Below are 18951 nucleotides of genomic sequence, written 5' to 3' on the forward strand. Positions count from 1 at the left end.
TTTGGTTTCATTGCACTGATTTTCTCTATATGTCATTTATTATTTTGTATTAATACATAAATATGAAATGTAATATCTAATATTATTTAGCATAACATTATTTAATAGTAAATACCAGTATTTAATATAAATAATGATATGATATTTATATTATTATTAAACTATACTTATCATTTTTTCTGCTCTATTATTATTGTCTTCCTTGTGCTTGTTCTGGGTTTGCTCTTTTCTCTCTGGTTCTCTAAGGTAGAAAGCTAGGTTATTAATTTGAGATATTTTAATTTTCCCATATAAGCATTTACAGCTATAAATTTCCCTCTCAATACTAATTTTAATGCATCTCATAAGTTTTGGCATGTTGTGCTTTCATTTTTACTCATTTGATAGTATTTTCTGATTTCTCTTGTGATTTCTTTTTTGAAACATTGGTTGTTAAAAGAGGATTGTTTAATTTCTGAATGTTTACAGATATTTTTAATTTTCACCCTATCCTTTTCTAATTTCATTCTATTGATATCAGATAATTTACTTTCTATAATTTCAGTCCTTTCAAATTTGTTGAGACTTGTTTAATGGCCTGACCTGTGATATGTCCTACAGAATGCTCCATGTAAATGCAGTAACAATGTGTATTCTACTGTTGCTGGCTACTGTGTTCTATAGATGTCTGTTAGGTCTTGTTTCTTTATAGTATTCTTAAAGTCTTCCTTTTCATTGTTGATCTTATGACTAGTTGTTCTGTTAATTACTGAAAGTGGAATATTGAAGTCTCCAACTCTTATTGTTGAGTTTTATCTCTTTCTTCAACTGTGTCAGTTTTGGCCTCATGTATTTTGGGGCTTTGTTAGGTGCATCTGTTTCATAATTGTTATATTTTCTTGTTGATTGACTCATTTTATACAACATTCATCTTTGTCTCTGTTTTTGTCATACAAGTTGCATCTTTCTGCAAGTTGTGTGTCCATGAACAAACATCTATAATTACTCCTTTATGCAGTTCTCCTTTAAATAAGATAGAAGAAATGTAATGTCACAAACAAAAATATGTTTGTATTGTCCTTTATATTTCTCAATGTAGTTACATTTACTGGTGCTCTCTATACCTTCATGTGTAATTGAATTACTGTCTGGTGTTCCTTCATTTGAGCCTAGAGGTCTTCTTTTGGTGTTTCTTGTAAGATGAGTCTATTAGTGAAGAACTCTCTCACTGTCTGTTTCTCTTGTTTTGTGACAATTTCTTCATTTTATTTTGAAAGACAGGTTTTCTGGATATAAAATTCTCGGTTGACAGTCTTTTCTTTCACCATATTGAATGTTGTCATCCTTCTGCCTTTTTGCCTCCAGTTTCTGGTAATACAACAGTTCTTAGTCTTTTGAAGATTGCTTGTATATCATGAGGTATTTGTCTTGCTGTTTTCAATATTATACAGTATTTTGGTATTTGACAGTTTGATTATGATGTATCTAGGTGTGGATCTTGGTGAGTTTATTCTATTTTGAGTTTGCTGAACTCTTGAATGTGCAGATTAATATTTTAAATAAAATCTGGGTCACCTTTGCCATTAATTACTCAAATATTATTTCTTCCTTTTTCTCTGCCTCCTTTTCTTCTGGGATTGCAATTGTGCTTATGCTGGTATGCTTGATGGCATCACAGAAATCTCCGATGCTGTATTTGTACTATTTTTGTTCATTCTATTTTCTTTATACTCCTCACATTTTAATTTTAATTAATCTATCTTTATGTTCACTGATTCTTTTTGCTATCTGCTCAAGTCTGCTGTTGAGCCCCATGAGTTAATTTTTCATTTCAGTTATTATACTTTTCAACTTTAGACCTTCTAATTGGTTATTTAAGAAAATGATTCATATCTATCAATATTGTCTTTTTTTTTTTCTTTGAGATGGAATCTTGCTCTGTGGCCCAGGCTGGAGTGCAGTAGCATGATCTCAGCTCACTGCAATCTCTGCCTCCTGCATTCAAGCAATTCTCCTGCCTCAGCTTCCCAAGTAGCTGGGATTACAGGCGTGGTTGTACCATACCTGGCTATTTTTTTATATTTTTAGTAACGATGGGGTTACACCATGTTAGCCAGGCTGGTCTCAAATTCCTGACCTCATGATCTGGCTGCCTCAGCCTCCAAAAATGCTGGGATTACAGGTGTGAGCCACCGCACCTGGCCTCTCATATTTTCTTTTAGTACTTTAGATGTTATTTTCTTTATTTCTTTGAATATATTCAAAATGTTTAATTTAAAATAATTGTCATCTTTGTCTAGTAGGTCCAATACCTTAGCTTTCTCAGGGAAAATTTGCTTAGATTGCTTTTTGTCCTGTGTATGGGCCATATTTTCTTACTTTTTTGCATATCTCATAAGTTTTTGTTCAAAGCTGGACATTTTGAAATAATATAATGCAGCAACTCTTGGAATCAGATTCTCTTTCCCTCCCCAAGTTTGTTTTTGTGATTGTTTGTTGTAGTAGTTGTTGATTGCTTAGTGACTTTTGCAAACTAATTCTGTAAAGTCTGTAAAGTCTCTGCTTGGTTAGCTTCGTGGTCAGCCAATGATTAGGCAGAGTTTTCTTTAAATACCTGACACCTGCCTTAGCTTTCACTTCCTGCTTTCACAGAGCCTCAGAATCAACCAGAGGTGAGCGCTTAGGTCTATTCTCTGATCTTTCCTGTGTATGAGCACAGCTCTAGGCATGCACACAGCCCTAAGTATGATTATGATCTTATAGATTCCCAGGAATATGCCGTAGCCTTTCAATGACCCTGTGGACATCTCATTCTTTATCTTTTCCTTTGAAGCTTTATTATTAAACTGTTATACACTGCCTCAGGCAGCGAAAAGTCAAACAGTTGCCTGGAAAGTATCTCTAGGGAAGAGCTTTCCACACTGGGTGAACTGAGAGTGGAGCCAAATAACGACAGCCTTGCAAGTGGGTTTTTTTCAGGGAACCATTAGACAAGTCAATAAATGACAATTATTTGGGAATGAGGTTTTGAAAGATCTCCAGTCCTGACCTGCCCACTCCAGTGGCTTCTAGACTGCTGGTTTTTACTGTCAGTATAGGCTGTTATTTTTCAAAGATACTACAGCATTAGAAAGTGTGAGATTTAAGCAGGTCAGGTTAAAATGCCACAAAGTTCTGTTTTTACCAAGAATCAGCCATTTTTTCTTGAATAAATGATCTATTGGTTGCCTATCAATCTTTGGTTTATTTCCAGAGTTATACAAAAGTTGATCTTGACACTGTTTGACAGTTTCCTCATTGCTTTTATGTAGAAGGGAATTTTCTGATGTTTTGACGCTACCATTTTCACTGACATCACCCTAACAGGCAACATTAATGGAATCACATAGTCATAAAGGACTATAAATATGTTTCAAGGCATGAAACCTAGAACTCACACAAATAAGAGCAGAATAAAATACTTGGTTTTTTGATAGGTTAGGGATTTTTAGCATCTCTGAGATCAGGGGACGATTTCAATGTAATATTTACCATGGTAAATTGCTTTCTCATTGTGCTAAGTAGGTAGGAATTGCCTTCGGGATTTTTGAGAGGCTGTTGATGGACACAGGATAAAAAAGGTATAAAAATCTCAGCTAACTGTGAAAAAGCTGAAGGAGGAAACATGGTTGCAAAGTTATGTGTAATAGAATCATAAGTTTGTGTCAGTTGTAATTTATTATAAAAATTAATTTCACCTTTCTTAAAACTCAGTTTGGGAAATATATTGTAATGTCTTCCTTGAAGGCTATGAGCTTCTACAAGGCAGAGATTGATGTCTAGCCTTTTATCTTTCCCTAGTGTGTTGCTTGTTACCTGTCCTCATGTGTTAAGAATTTTTGTTGCAACTGACAAAAAACCCAACTCAAACTAACTTCGGTAAAACAGTTAATTTTTGTATATCTAAATTTCCAAAGATAACAGACTTCAGGTGTAGTTGGATTCAGAAACCTAGAAATCTTTCCCAGGAATATTTGCAGCTCCTACTCTTGTCTGATTTTCTTTGTTTGGGCTTCACTTGAATCTGTCTTTGTGGGCAAAGGGCTGCAATACCTAGATTGACTGTATTTTGGTCACGTGCTCTTCTGTGAAGTCTGACTGGGTGTTCTGGGGTCAGCGCCACCCAGGCCACATTCACAAATGGCAGGAGTTGGGTGATACAGAGAGAAAAAAAAGAAACATTGTCACGAAAGAGGAAGGAAGGAGGGGATGCTCGTTAGACAAAATCAATGCACCACACACAAAAAATACCTGCATTGATTTTTTTTTCAGCTGCATGATTGAGTCGAACTTAGCAGTTAAGATACGATCTCCGTTCCTTGTATTCATGAGATTACTCCCACTTCCATGTCATTACCCCACCTAGGTGAGTTCTCATCTCAACTTCCACAGTACTTCCCATCCTATGTGCTTTAATATAAATTTATGTAAGTGTGCACAGGATTAAGCTCTCCAGGCAGAGGGGAGTGCTCAGGAACATGGAGTGTCGTTCTGTTCTTTTGGATTTCTCTCTTTAAAATTTCATCCAGAAGAGGGGACACATGTAAAAAACAAACAAACTTAATTTTTACATTTCTTAGATTGGGATGTTATTGTTTTTAAATATTCATTACAAAGTTGATGTTTTCTGTTAACAACTAGCTATTATTTGCAGGTTTAATATCAACGAAAAATAAATCATCTATGAAATGGGAATAATATCCGTGACTACCTTGGGAGAGTTGAGAAAACTGAATGAGGAATTAATGACATATAAAACACATAGAACATTACCCGTTTCATACACAATAGCTAAGTTTTAGCAATTATTATTATTATTATTAAAGGTTGACTCCATCTCTTACTCTATTAAGCCTTCACAATCAAGTTTGGAATAGAGAGTGTGGGGCTGACTGCAGAACCCACTTCGTGCCTGAGCTAAGGTTAAGGACTCCAAGTGTGAAAGCAGTACTGAAATAATGATCTCATTGATACAGTCTGGGAGACACTGAAATAGTTATCTGGTTGGTTCATTCTAGTGAAGCCAATTGTGGAATGTTTGGTGAACTCTCATTGCTGGGCTGTGTTGCCCAGGTGTCTACCATCTTCTCTGGTTGACTCCCTTTCTCTTCAGGCAAGTGTGAAGTGGCATCTCTGCCACAGTCCCCTTGTGAATCTACTCAGTGGTTCTTCAATTCACTCATGGAGCAAATACTGTAGAGAACTTACTGTAACAGCTGGATTTATTGTGTGCTTGTTGCCCATTATGTACCAGTTCTGTTCTAAGCTTTGTACATTGATTGATTGATCAAGTTTTCATAAGGTCCCCATACAGGAGCTGTTTTTATTATCCCCGTTTTCCAGATCAGAGAACCCAGGCACAGGGGAAGTACCCTGTGGTAGATGCTGTTGATGGGATGTTAATGGGCTCAACTGTGGTGAGGAACAGAAAGACAGGAGCAGGAGAGAGGGTAAAAGGTGCCAAGGTCAGATCATTCTATGTGCATGAGCTTGGATTTTATCTTAAGAATAGCAGGGCCGGGCGCGGTGGCTCATGCCTGTAATCCCAGCACTTTGGGAGGCTGAGGCGGGCGGATCACGAGGACAGGAGACCCAGACCATCCTGGCTAACACGGTGAAACCCCGTATCTACAAAAAAACAAACAAACAAACAAACAAAAAACTAGCCGGGCGAGGTGGCGGCGCCTGTGATCCCAGCTACTCGGGAGGCTGAGGCAGGAGAATGGCGTGAACCCGGGAGGCGGAGCTTGCAGTGAGCCGAGATCGCGCCACTGCACTCCAGACTCTGTCTCAAAAAAAAAAAAAAAAAAAAAAAAAAAAAAAAAAAAGAATAGCAGGACACTTTTCAAAGAGTTATAATCTAGGAAAGAAATAATCTGCATTATATTGAATCAAAAAGATAATCTTTGTTGTAAAGAGAATGGACACAGGGAAACCAGTTGGGGAGGGCGTTGTGGTTGTCCAGTTGAGGGAAGATGGCTTGAGTAGGGAAGTTGGCAGTGGGGGTGGCAAATATTTGACAGACTGAGATAAATTATGAACATATATTAGAACCTATAGAACTCTGAGGAGATCAGTCAACTGAGGAAGTGAGAAACGCACATGTCAGCATTTAAAAATACCTGGGTTTGGAGGGAGATCTCTGGGGGTTCTGGAGGTGTCGGGGGAGGTGGGGTGTTGGTGGTCAGCTTGGGTGTGCGGAGGTTTGTGATGTTTGACTCGTTCTCTTCTGTTGCTTCTGCTGTTGTCTTTCCTAATTTAAAATCACAATGAAGTCTATGTTCACTATGTTAATAGGCCCAGAAAATAGGTAGTCGCTTCCCAAATGATCCTTGAGCCAAGATTTGAAAAGTACTGAAAGGAACTCGTGTGCTGTGTGTGAGTCTGTGGGGCGGAGGGTGGCGGGGCTGGAGTAGGGCAGAGGGAGTGGAGGTCAGGGAGGGGAGGATGACCCTGCGCCTGGGACTGAGAAGACATTCCCACCAACCGTCCCACCAACCGTCAGGTTTGATTATCTCCGTCTGGGGTGGAACCCCGTCCAGCTGTTTGGAACCTTCCATTGTGTGTGTGCTTCGTAGCTTCATCCCTTCGGACATCCCTTCTGTCTAAACTGCAGAAGGAGAATGAAGGCGTCGGGAGCTTGGTGGACACCCCCGTCCCCCTCGCCCCCGTGGTGCGCGCTTGCTGACCTGAGCCCTCTCCTCTCCTGTTCAGGACACCGAGGTTTTGAACACCGCCATTCTCACCGGAAAGCCTGTTTCGGTTCCTGTCAAAGTCGTGGGGGTCCAGGAGGACGGTTCTGTGGTCGATGTGTCTGAGTCTGTGGAATGCAAGTCTGCCGATGAAGACGTCATTAAGGTAAGGGGGAATTTATCTCCAGTTCTCCTAAGTGCTTGCTCAGAGCTTTTTGTCGCCCCTTCTTTTGTCTCCAAGGTCTTGTTCTGACTGAGCGTCCCATGCTCTGAAGGGCTGGAGGCCAGAATGACCTCACGAAGGAGGAAACAGCTGACGGCAGAGACTCCCTGGAATCAGCAGGCGGCTGCAGCAGGCGATGCTGCTTCCCTCTCCCTGGAAAGGGGAATCCCTGACCCTTTATCTCCAGCAGAAAGAATTTATCCTCCTTCTCCCCTTTCTTGTCTCCCCTATTCTTCCCTCTATCTTTCCTCATAAGACAATATTTTCCCAACTTTAGTAATCCAAATACCACCTTCTCATTTTTTTTTTTTTTTGCCAACTCACAGTGTCTAATAATACTATTTATTCAATATATTTTCTTTAAATGCCTTGCTTCTTTGGGGTGGTCAGTTAGCTCAGTGGGTTAGGGTGTGGTGCTAATAAACGCATTACCTTTTCAAACTTAAAAACGAATTTAGCTTCATTATAAGACAATGAAGTCCATAAACTTGGTGTATTAAATTTTTTGTTAATATGCCTTAAAATAAATAACTATTAAAATAAAAATAAGTTCACCCATGTGCCACCTAACTTAATTTGAATATAACCAGTGGGATACAGTTTAGGAAATCTGGCCATGGGACATTTCTGCTAGATTCTTCACTCAAATTAGCTCTGTTTCTGACTCCAAATTCTGCTAGGAACCAGACAATATGTTGTTCATGCTCTTTGAAGGGGTCTTTTTGAACCACCAAATTTAGTGTTTCTGCTTATTTTTTCTTAGCACATTGGTTGCAATTGCTTTTGCAGCAGAGGCCTCAGCGAGAAAGGATTTGAGTTTTTTAGAATGATTGATCCTTCCTCCTTTAAATTGTTAAGAGAGCCCCTAAGTCCAATCTATTCAGCTATTTTAGAAAAATACAATAACTCAGAGTTCTGCCCTTCCTCACATTCTACTAGCTCCTGTTTAGAGGTTACATGAAACTTGGTCTCAGTAAGGTCTGGGAGGGGTTGATTCTTCTTGTTGTGACCTACAGGACACTGTGTCTTAAGCCAGAGACAGTTTCAGAAAAAAAAGACTGATGTAGTCGTGAGGTCTAATTAACAAAGAAATTAATTCTTAGGAAGCTCACGTTTGGCATAGAGTCTTTCCTGGACTTGCAATGCTCACTGTCCTTAGAGATGGAAGGTGGACTAGCTTAAAACCTGCACACATAGCCCTGCCTGGGGTTCCTGGTGGTCCTTGTATTCTGTAGGCAGGTTTGATTAAATCTGTGGCCTTAAATATTCAGAGTTTAGAAAGATCTGAGCCAAGTCACAGGAGATTATCTGCACCAATGAAAAATATGGATGATGAACTGCTCAGCTGGTTGCTTTTGACAATGTGCAAGTTTTACACCATTTTTACTATTCCCCTGTCATTCTAGAAAGGAGACACTGATAAGAGATGATGGTGTCTGTATGCTTATGTCATAATGGGCTCAAACAAATGATTCAATCTATAGTTTCCTAAGCCTTTTGCTCTGACCTAAGAGCCTGCTGTGAAGCCCCATGGGGTGGAATCCTCCTTCTCTTGCCCTGAAGAGCTCTGCTCTAGAGGGACAGGACCGAGTTCAAGGATCCCATTATTGCCATATACTTGGTTTTCTCCACTCCACACAGATGTACTAAGAGTATCCTCTGCTCATCCTCATAGACGTCATTTTGGAAGATGATACTTTTTTGCTCAACTTTCACCTATGTAGCCTCAGGAGGATGGGGATTCATCTAACAAATTATTACCCAGTCTTCAGAGGAACAAAGTGAAAGCTGCAGATCACAAGCCCAGGGCTGTATTCACACTTTTTAAGGGGATTCCAGGACTGTTGCAAATTTGGGGCTTGTGTCAATTGAGGGGATTGAATGAAATGGCTGTGATGTATTTGCTGTGGCTTCAGTGTCACTGTTTGTAGTAAATTTTACTATAACTCCAAGTTGAATGGAGTTGTCCACAAAGCTATGACCTTGGCATCATCCCCGGGACATCGTTAAATACGTGGCACATTCATTAGCACCCTTTGGAGAGATCCTCTCAGTCTGTGGAGTTGTCACACAGTCTTCCTTCAGAGTACAGAAAACATTGAATGATTTTTAGGGAGAATCTTGCAGGGCTCACCAAAGATCTTTGTGCCTTGGAACCATGAGTTAGATAAGGGAAAAATGTGAATTTAGAAAGATGTAAATTATGGTAATATCCAAACAAATGAACATGTTTGGCCTGTGACTGTATGACTTTTGGGGGACAGTATCAGAGGACATACCTGATTTTGAAAATCTGGAACCTTGGCCTAATCTGGCAAGATTAAAAGAGATAAATGTAAAATTTCCAGTTGACACCTATAGTAGTCTCTTCTTATCTGTGGTTTCACTTTCTGTGGTTTCATTTAACTGTGGTCAACCACAGTGCAAAAATATTAAATGAAAAATTTCAGAAAGAAGCAATTCATGTTTTAGATTGTGAACTGTTCTGAGTATTGTGAAGAAATCTTGAGTCTTCCTGCTCTGTCCCACCTGGGATGTAACTCATGCCTTTGTCTGGCATATCCATGCTGTAGACACCACCCACCTCTGAGTCATTTAGTAGCTGCCTGGGTGATCAAATAGACTGTCACGGTATCACAGTGCTTGTGTTCAAGTCGCCCTTGTGTTATTTACAAATGACCCCAAAGTACAAGAGTAGTGATGCTGGCAATTTGGATAGGCCAACAAGAAGTCATACAGTGCTGCTTTTAAGTGAAAAGGTGAGAGTTCTTGACTTAAGAAGGAAAGAAAAAAATCATATGCTGAGGTTACTAAGATCTACAGTCAGAGTGAATCTTCCATCCATGAAATCGTGATGAAGGAAAAAACGTTCATGGTAGTTTTGCTGTCGCATCTCAAACTGCAAAAGTAAAGGCCACAGTGTGGGATAAATTCTTCATTAAGATGTGAAGAGACATTAAATTTAGGTGGAAGACACGGACAGATGTCTTCTGTCCTGATGTTGTTCTGATGGATAACAACCTGATTCAGTCCTATCTGTGGTTTCAGGCATCCACTGGGGGTCTTAGAATATATTACCCATGGATGGGAGGAGACTGGGAGACTGCTGTACTTTTAGGTTTAAAAAAAAAACAAGTACAAGATGGCGTGTGTGTGTGCACGCGAGTGCATACATGCAAGAAGCCTTGGCGTTTTTATCAGTGTTGGGATCCAGTGAGTCAACTGTTTGATGAGGCTGCTACAGGTTGATTTTCATTAGCATGAATGGGTGTGTGACTCAGAGCAGAGGTCACAGGCAGGCAGTCTGCAGACCAGATCTGACCCAGAAGTGTGTGGGGGGTGTGGAGAGGGTCTGCATAGTTCAAAAATTTTTACTTAATTTGTTGCCCCCACGTAAAAGTTGGCAAGTTCACACAGAAATCTGGATTTACAGCTTCTTATAAAAAATCACAGAACCAGGTGGTCCTGGGTCCCCATGATTTCCTGTGAACCTCTTTTGGAGTTGAAGAGAGGATGCTCCTTTGCATAACACCTTTGCATGTTATGCTCCTTGCATAACATAACTGAAGGAAGCCCTTCAGTTCACCGTGGTCTGCACCACTCCCTTTTGTCCTTCACATGGAGGCTAAAGGAAATTTGTCATTTCTTGTCACACTTGTGCTCCTAGTTTTTGATAGTGAATTTCAGAGGAAGGTGAGATATTTTTTGTACCCCAGTCTCTAAAAACAAACAAGCAACAAATGATGGACTTCACTCTCTCACTCTGATGGAGAATTCTGTATCTTTCTAGGCCATAAGAACAATAAAAAATCAGGTTGTGCTCTGCCAAAAAGTGTCCAGGAGGCTGAGGACTCTTGAAATCAAATCACAGGAGAAATGATTGAAGGAAGTGTGAGTGTTAAGCCTATTGATGAGAAGAAAAGGCTCAGGGGTGACGTGGAGAGGGAGACATGGCAGCTTTTTGTAAGTCTTTCAAGGACCATCATGTGGAAGATGGAGTATCTTTGTGCTTTTTATATTCCAAGAGTGGAAGTTGAAAGGCACCATTTTTAGCTCAATATAAAGAAAAAGACTGCAGAGGTAGTGAGTTCTTTGGTTGAGCTTCCAGATGTGTGATGTTGGTAAAGATCCCAACTCCACCTTCCTTACTGTTTGACCTTAGACAAATTACTTACCATCTCTGAGCCTAGTTTCCTTATCTATATAATGGGGATGATAATGATACAGTGGAAACATACTTTTCTAGAGATTTCTTCTAAAGTCATGGTATATGGCAGAACTAACAATAATCAAACTAATCCCTAATCCTTGAAAATCCCTAGTCTCACTAGGTTGTCCAGGCTGGAGTGCAGTGGTGTGATCTCAGCTCACTGCAGCCTTGACCTCCCAGGCTCAAGTGATCCTCCCACCTCAGCCTCCCAAGGAGCTGCGACTACAGGCTCCCACCACCACGCCAGGCTAATTTTTGTATTTTTTATAGAGACAGGGTTTTGCCGTGTTGCCCGGGCTGGTCTCCAACTACTAGACTCAAGTGATCCGCCTGCCTCAGCCTCCCAAAGTGCTGAGATTACAGGCATGAGCCACCACACCCCGCTACACCTGGGCTTTTAGAAGTACAAAAGACAGTTGATTTTTTAAAAATGTTTTCCTGGCATTTGAGCTGAGGGCACATTTTCAGGAGCAGTCAAGGGCAAAGTTTTAAAGGGAGTTTTGGGGGAAGTCTCTAGATAAGTAACATTTGGGCACATTTGAAGATAAATTTCACACTCATTCTATTCTTTTATGTCTTCTAGTGGAAATCTTGTCAGATGGTAATCTTAAGTTATTCTGTGCACTTGTAATTGAATTGTTAAATCTATGTGTGATAAAAAGCCCAATGTGGAGTTTAGAGGATGATTAAATAAGAATGTATATCTAGAAAAAGTCACGTAGTACTTGACCTGTAATATATCAATACATATTATATCTATACCCATGCACCTGCATATTTATATACAGATGCACATGTGGATATAAGTATGCAGGTGCATGGGTATAGATATAATATATATTGAAATATCCAAAATATTGTTTGGATATTTGTCTCCAAGCTATGTTTAGATATTTGGGCCTCTGTATTATTTTGTTCTCACATTGCTATAAAGAAATACCTGAGACTGGGTAATTTATAAAGAAAAGAGGTTTAATTGGCTCATGGTTTCCCAGGCTATACAGGAAGCATGGTTCTGATCTGCTCAGCTTCTGGGGAGGCCTTAGGAAACTTACAGCCATAGCAGAAGATGAAGGAGGAGCAGACACATCTTACATGGCAGGAGCAGGAGCAAGCAGGGCAGAGGAAGGTGCCGCACACTTTTAAATGATCTCATAAGAACTCACTCACCATCTATCGCGAGGACAGTACCAAGTGGGATGGTGCTGAATCATTCATGAGAAATCTGCCCCCATGATCCAATCACCTTCTACCAGGCCCCACCTCCAACATTAGGGATTACAATTCAACATGAGATTTGGTGGGGACACAGATCCAAACCATATCAGCCTCCAAATTTCATGTTGAGATGTAATCCCCAGTGGTGGAGGTGGGGCCTGGTGGGAGGTGTTTGGGTCGTAGGTGCGGATCCCTCAGGAGTGGCTTAGTACCGTTCCCTTGGTGGTGAGTGAGTTCACATGAGACCTGGTTGTTTAAAAGTGTGTGGCACCTCCTCACTCCCTCTCTGACCATGGGAGCCATCTGCTCTCCCTTTGCCTTCTGCCATGATTGTAAGCTTCCTGAGGTCCTCACCAGAAGCAGACGTGGGTGCCGTGAGCCAGTTAAACCACTTTTCTGTCTAAATTATCCAGCCTCAGCGATTTCCTTATAGCAGTGCAAGAATGGCTTAACACAACATCCACATTCTTATCCATGAATGTTAACTGCTACTTGAGTGTAAGGTCCACAATAACTATGACTGTGTCTGTTTTACTAACTTCTATTCCCAATCCTAAGCAAGGTATCTGGAACACAGTAAATATTTGTGGAATATATGAATGAATGAATGAATGAATGCTAGAGCTTCCCAGAGACAGAACAAGATACTATGCACAAATGGCTGTTACGTCATTGTTGGAACATTGCCAATGAATTTTCTGTTACTGAAAATCTTCAAAGAGGTAGAAGGTTCCCTGTAGTCAAAGGGATTTGGCATCAGGTAAAGACTTGGGCCCGATTCTATAATCCAAATCATCTTCTGTTCTCATGGAACTTCACAAATATTTCCTAATCATCCACTTGTAGAGGGCAGTATATAAACAGCTTTGGGAGATATAAAGGTGGAATGCATATGATTTCTATCCGTAGGAGCTTACTACAGCTAATGAGTATTAATAGGTAAAATTTATTGAGCATTTATTAAGTACCAGGTATCATAATAAGAGCATTAGAAGTGGTGACCCATTTCATCTTCACAACAAACTTTTAAGACAGGTAATACTACTCTTCAAAGTTTATACATGAGGAAATGGTACCTAGAAGGTGCTGTAGCTCAAGTTCTAGTGGATATAGGGGTCAGAGTTCCCACCTAGGAGGTCAGCCCCAGATCCTATGACCTCAACCTCTGTACATCTAAAATTGTCATTCTTGAAGGTTATGTAGGACATTGTGTGTATGCATGCACGTGTGTGTGTGTGTGTGTGTGTGTGTGTGTGTTGGGGTGGGGAGTGGCGCACTAGTGTTTCTATGAGCTAGTAACCAAATATCGTTCCTATGATTTTCCCATCAGGGAATCAATTGATAGTGGATTTTTTTTGAATTTGCAAAAGATGTATTTTCATTTTTTAATCCATATCACCTGGAACAACATGTATCTTACAGTTCTGGAGGTCAGAAGTCTAAAATAGGTCAGTAGGGCTGCATTCCTTCTGGAAGCTCTAGGGGAGAATCTGTTTCTTTGCCTTTTCCAACTTCTAGAGGCCATGTGTATTTCTTGGCTGTGAAGCTGTGAACCCTTCCTCAGTTTTCAAAGCCAGCAGGGTAGCATCTCCAACTCTCTCTCTCTCTCTTCCCCATGTGGCTAATTCCATCATCACATCTCCTTTGACTCTGACCCTGCTGCCTCCCTCTTACAAGGACCCTTGTGATTACTTTGGGACCCTTGATTACCTCTTACAAGATAACTCATATTAAGATCCTTAACTTAATGATATCTGTGACCTCCTTCTGACACAGGTATTATTTCCTAGAACTGTTACCACAAACTTGATGCCTTAAACCAATAGAAGTTTGTCCTCCCACAGTTCTGGAGGTCAGAAATCTGAAATTAAGGTGTCAGCAGGACTCCAGTCCCTCCAAAGGCTCTAGAGGAGAATTGTTCCTTGCCTCTTCCAGCTTCTGGTAGCCCTGGGTGTTCCTTGACTTGTGGCAGCATCACTGTAATCTCTGCCTCTGTGGTTGCATGGTCTCACCCCTGTGTCTCTGTATGACTCTCTTTTCTTATAAGGGTACCTGTCTTTGGATTTAGGGGCCATCCTAATTCAGGATGGTCTTTTCTTGAGATCCTTGAAATTGCATCTGCAAATACCCTTTTTCTAAATAAGATCACATTCACAGGTGCTGGGGGTTTGGACTTGGCCATATCTTTTTTGGGGGGCTACAGTTCAACCCACCCTACTGTGTAAGGTAGATATTCTCAGGTTCTGGGGTTTAGGACACAGACATCTTCTGGGGGGAGGTGACTTTATGCTGCCTGCCACAGTGTGCATTCTTTTCTTGCTGAGTCTTTTTTAAGGTCTTTGGAAAAAGAAAATGCAATGTTCATATTATAATTACGATTTAATCTTTATGTGTCTATCTTTTTGACTTCAGGATGGCTTCATGTTTTCATGCATTTGCAGTTGTATTGTTTGTAACTGAATTGTGGTTTTTGGAACCACAGAAGCCAGTCATGCATCTTCAGTGGGGGATGAACTCTTTCATGCTTGCAGATAAATAAGTATAAGCTCACATGCATCTTGAAGATGATGCTTCCCAACTTATGGCTGCAGTAATTAAGTTTCCGGCCTCCCAGTATCACTGGACTTGAAATAATGAGATATTAAATGGCTAATAAAAGGATATTAATATTTTAAAGCCTTCCCTGTCCCAGGGAAGGACTTTGTTTCCAAAATTGGTCTGTAATGGGTAAGGTAAGGCAGTAGTGTCAGAAAAAAATATATCAAGTTTTGCTGTTTGCTAAGCAGTGTGTGGGGAGCTGGTCACTAGATAAAGCCTGATGGAAAACATCAGCATCTTCCAGAGAGTGGCTGCATTTCTTGGGGTAATGTGCAGCACCTCCAAAACTCTATATGATCAAAGTTTCCTTAAGTGGTTGTGTTTACAGACAGGGTAAGATGAAATGTGGATGTGTGCTGAATGTGGTCCTTAGAGAGGTGCACCTGAACATATGTCACTAAGCAACTTACATCACTATTCAGGTAGAGGAAACTGAACAAGCGTGGTAGGTAGTGGGATCCAAGGCAGGAACAAGTGGAATTTCTGCATTGGTGAGTATTGTTTTTGTTTTTGTTATAGCAAGTAATAGAAACCCAAATCCAGCTGCCTAAGACTAATCTGAATTTTACTTAGAGGAACATATAGAAAATTCAAAAGCGATTTAAGGCTATTTCTTTCCCCTTTTAGCAACACTTGACAAAAATTCATGTAAAAACACCATTATTCTATTTCTAGGCATGAATTTCCTTTCCTTTGCCCATCACTGGAGCTGTGTAGCTAAGAATAAGTTGTCAGGCAGTTTGGATGTTATTGCCTAATTTTGTCCTTCTTTATGCTGGTAATTTGGACTTTTATTGTTTTGTTCTAATTGGAGATGTGTCATATATTTCCTGTTGGCCAGGGATAGATATTGCTGCATTCTCAACCTTTTGTTCCTGTCAGCCTCATTATGATTGCAGTATTAATTAGATCATTTGTTCATTTCTGTCTTTGGCATCTCTAATTAAGAACCAACACTCTGGAATTGTTTCTGCATAATTCAGGGAAATCTTGGAATGAGCCAGTGTAAACCTGCAAGCCTCCCAGCTCCACCTGCCCAGTAAACATGGCCATGTGCTTCCTTCTCTTCTCTTCTAGAAGCCTTTCATCTAGTCTTCTCCATCCAGGTCCTGCTTAGGTCTGAGGGTTAGGGTATTACTAGATAATTGACCTGTGAAAGTGTCTGGGATATCAGGCCTGATCCGGTATGGCCCTAGGGTCTTCTATCTCCCAGAGACATACTTATTTTGTGTTAAGTAGGAGCGAAGGGGACTGTCATTCATGTTTGGGTACTTGGTTCACAATTTAAACTCCTGCCATGCAGCTTTGATGGTTGAAAAAATATGTCACCTTATATTCAAGTTCATTTGGTTTTCCTGAAGAAACTCAAATTAAACAAATTTTTAATTATAAGATGTAGACACAGGTATGAATGGATCTAGGTACAAAGGCAATGTGTTGAGGCTACTGCCACCCTCTACTATTTTTCTTTGTAACAGCTTTACAGAGGTGTAATAGTCAGTAAACTTCACATATTAAAGTGTACAATTTGATTAGTTTTGACAATTTCACAAGTGTGAAATTATCACCAAAATCAAAATAGTGAACATATCCGTAACTTCCGAACTTTCTTCATGTCCCTTTATGATCTCCTCTCTTCTGCCCCTCTCCACTTGTTCTCAGATAACCATTCATCTTCTCTTTCTCACTGAAGATTTTCATTTTATAAAGTCTTATGCAAATAGAATCATAATATATGCTCCCTGTCTTTCCTTATTTGCTCTGGCTTCTTCCACCCAGTTTAATTTGACATTCACCCATGTTATGTGTAACAATAATTCATTCCTTTTTATTACTGAGTAGTATTCCACTATTTGAATATATCACTGATTATCAATCCATTGATGGACATCTGGGTTGTTTCTAATTTGGGGATCTTACAACTGATGCTGCTGTAAACATTGATGCCAGCCTTTGTCTGAACATAGTGTTCACTTCTCAGGAGCAGAAAGGTTGTATACTGGTAAGGGTATTTTTAACTTTTTAAGAAGCTGCCAAACTGTTTTCTAAAGTGGTTACACCATTTAACTTTCCCACTGTCAGGATTTGAGAGTCCTATTACCTCCACATCTTGGCCAACACTTAGTATGATTAGTCTTTTTAATATTAGCCTTCCTATTAGGTTTATAGAAGTTTGTAATTTTGGTTTTAATTTGCATTTCCTTAGTGATTAATGATATTGAGCATCTTTTCAGTGTGCCATTTTGCCATCTACTGATTTTGGTGAAGTTGCTGTTTAAATCTTTTAAAATTTTAAAAGATTTACATTTTAAAAGGTTTTAAAAAGATTTAAATTTTAAAAGGTTATTTTAAAAACATTATTGAGTCTTGAGAGTTGTTTTTATATTCTGGATACAAGTATGTTATCCAATATGTGATTTGAAAATATGTTATATTTAAAAATATGTTATTCCAGATTGTGGTTTGTCTTTTCATGCCCTAATAGGGTCTTTAGAGGAGCAGACGTTTTTCATTTTGATGAGGTTGAATTTATCAATTTTTTTTCAACCTCATCGGCTCCCACCCTGCCTGTTGAGCTCAATGTTCTCAGGAAATGTCAGCTAGAAGAATGAATGGATGCCATTCCCATGGACAAACAAAAGGTATGACGATAACTCAGTGTAGCTCAGCCTTTCCTTAGAGTCAACCTCTTCCTACTCAGTTCTCTCCCACATGCATGTATTGAGCAAGTGCTATTGAGAGGCAGTTTTGATATCATGGCAGATGTGTTATAATGTGCTGGTTTATTGCCCTGTTGAGCTGTGTTTGCCCTTAGCTGGCAGCTCCGTGAAGGGGGAAGGACCTATTGATCTTCCTCATTAGTTCTTCCCATCACTAGCACTGCACCTGGCATGAGTAGGTGCTCTATGAATAGAATTGAATGCAGGCTAATGGTGGAGCTTATTGGTGCCAGCAATTGCTGTCGCTGCTCATGGACAGTAGGGGCTTCAGAGTCCAGTGGATGTGGGATTTAAACCTACCTCAGCCATCACTCTCCAGGGGATTTGGGGGAAGTTTGCTTTTCAAAATGAACCTCAGAGACAGGCTTTGCATGTGATAATAACTAGCATTTATTGAGCATTTGCTACGTGCTCAGCACCTAAGCTCTTCACATTTATCAATTCATATATTAGGTTGGTGCAAAAGTAACTGCAGTTTCTGCTATCAAAAGAAAAAAAAAGGGGCAAAAACCGCAATTACTTTTGCACCAACCAGTGATACTCAAAATAATCCTGTGAGGCCTGACTGTGAGGATCCACACTGTACAGACAAGATACCTGATGCACAGAGAAGTTAATCACTGTCACCTAAATGGAGATCACCTAGCTGGTAAGTGCCAGGGCTGGGATTTGAACCTTGGCAGCTCTCACAAAAGAGTCCGGCAGGCTCTAGACCACTGCATTAAAGAGAGTGAAATTTCACATTGAACTCAGCCCCATTGGAGCAATTTCATGCTTATTTCCCGGGGCGGCCTTTTTTTTTTTTTTTTTATTCCTACTCTTGGACTGTCCACAAACGAACTGATTTTAAACATTACCCTGAGTGGTTAAGATTACTTTTCACAGACAAAAACATGTCCTCTTTCTCTTAAATATTTCAAATGTCCACAGAGAAACTCACTCATGTCAGGAACTAATGAGCATAAAAAGAATGAAACAGGAGGTAGAACTCCTTTTTCCAGCCAGGAATTACTTGTACTAACAGAGATGTGATGGGCATAGCTAAGAGACTCTTAGAGTCTCCCATGTTCTCCCCAGATACTCAGGGGGTTTAGAATGAGCAGTTTATTAGTGTTTTATTGATTTATATCACTAAAAGGATATGGACTTTCAGAAAGTCACACTGCCTTTTGCAGCTGGTGGTAATAAAGATTCTGTCTCAGCTGAAAACAATGGGATGAACCTTCTCGGGGGTAGACTAAGGGGATTACACAGCCTCCTATTAAACAAATG

At 40.0% G+C, this 18951-nt stretch overlaps 1 protein-coding gene across 5 annotated transcripts in view; it reads left to right on the forward strand.

The window, feature by feature from the left end:
* Positions 1-18951, forward strand: part of TMEM132B (transmembrane protein 132B) — a 1306862-nt gene that overhangs the window by 1232566 nt on the left and 55345 nt on the right. For all 5 annotated transcript variants that reach the window (XM_050747883.1, XM_050747885.1, XM_050747886.1 and 2 more), the window contains one exon: positions 6733-6876. In XM_050747883.1, the coding sequence (XP_050603840.1) occupies positions 6733-6876 (144 nt within the window). The remainder of the gene's footprint in view (positions 1-6732; positions 6877-18951) is intronic.

This window comes from Macaca thibetana, chromosome 11 (assembly GCF_024542745.1).
Source record: "Macaca thibetana thibetana isolate TM-01 chromosome 11, ASM2454274v1, whole genome shotgun sequence".
NCBI classification, from domain to species: Eukaryota; Metazoa; Chordata; class Mammalia; order Primates; family Cercopithecidae; genus Macaca; species Macaca thibetana.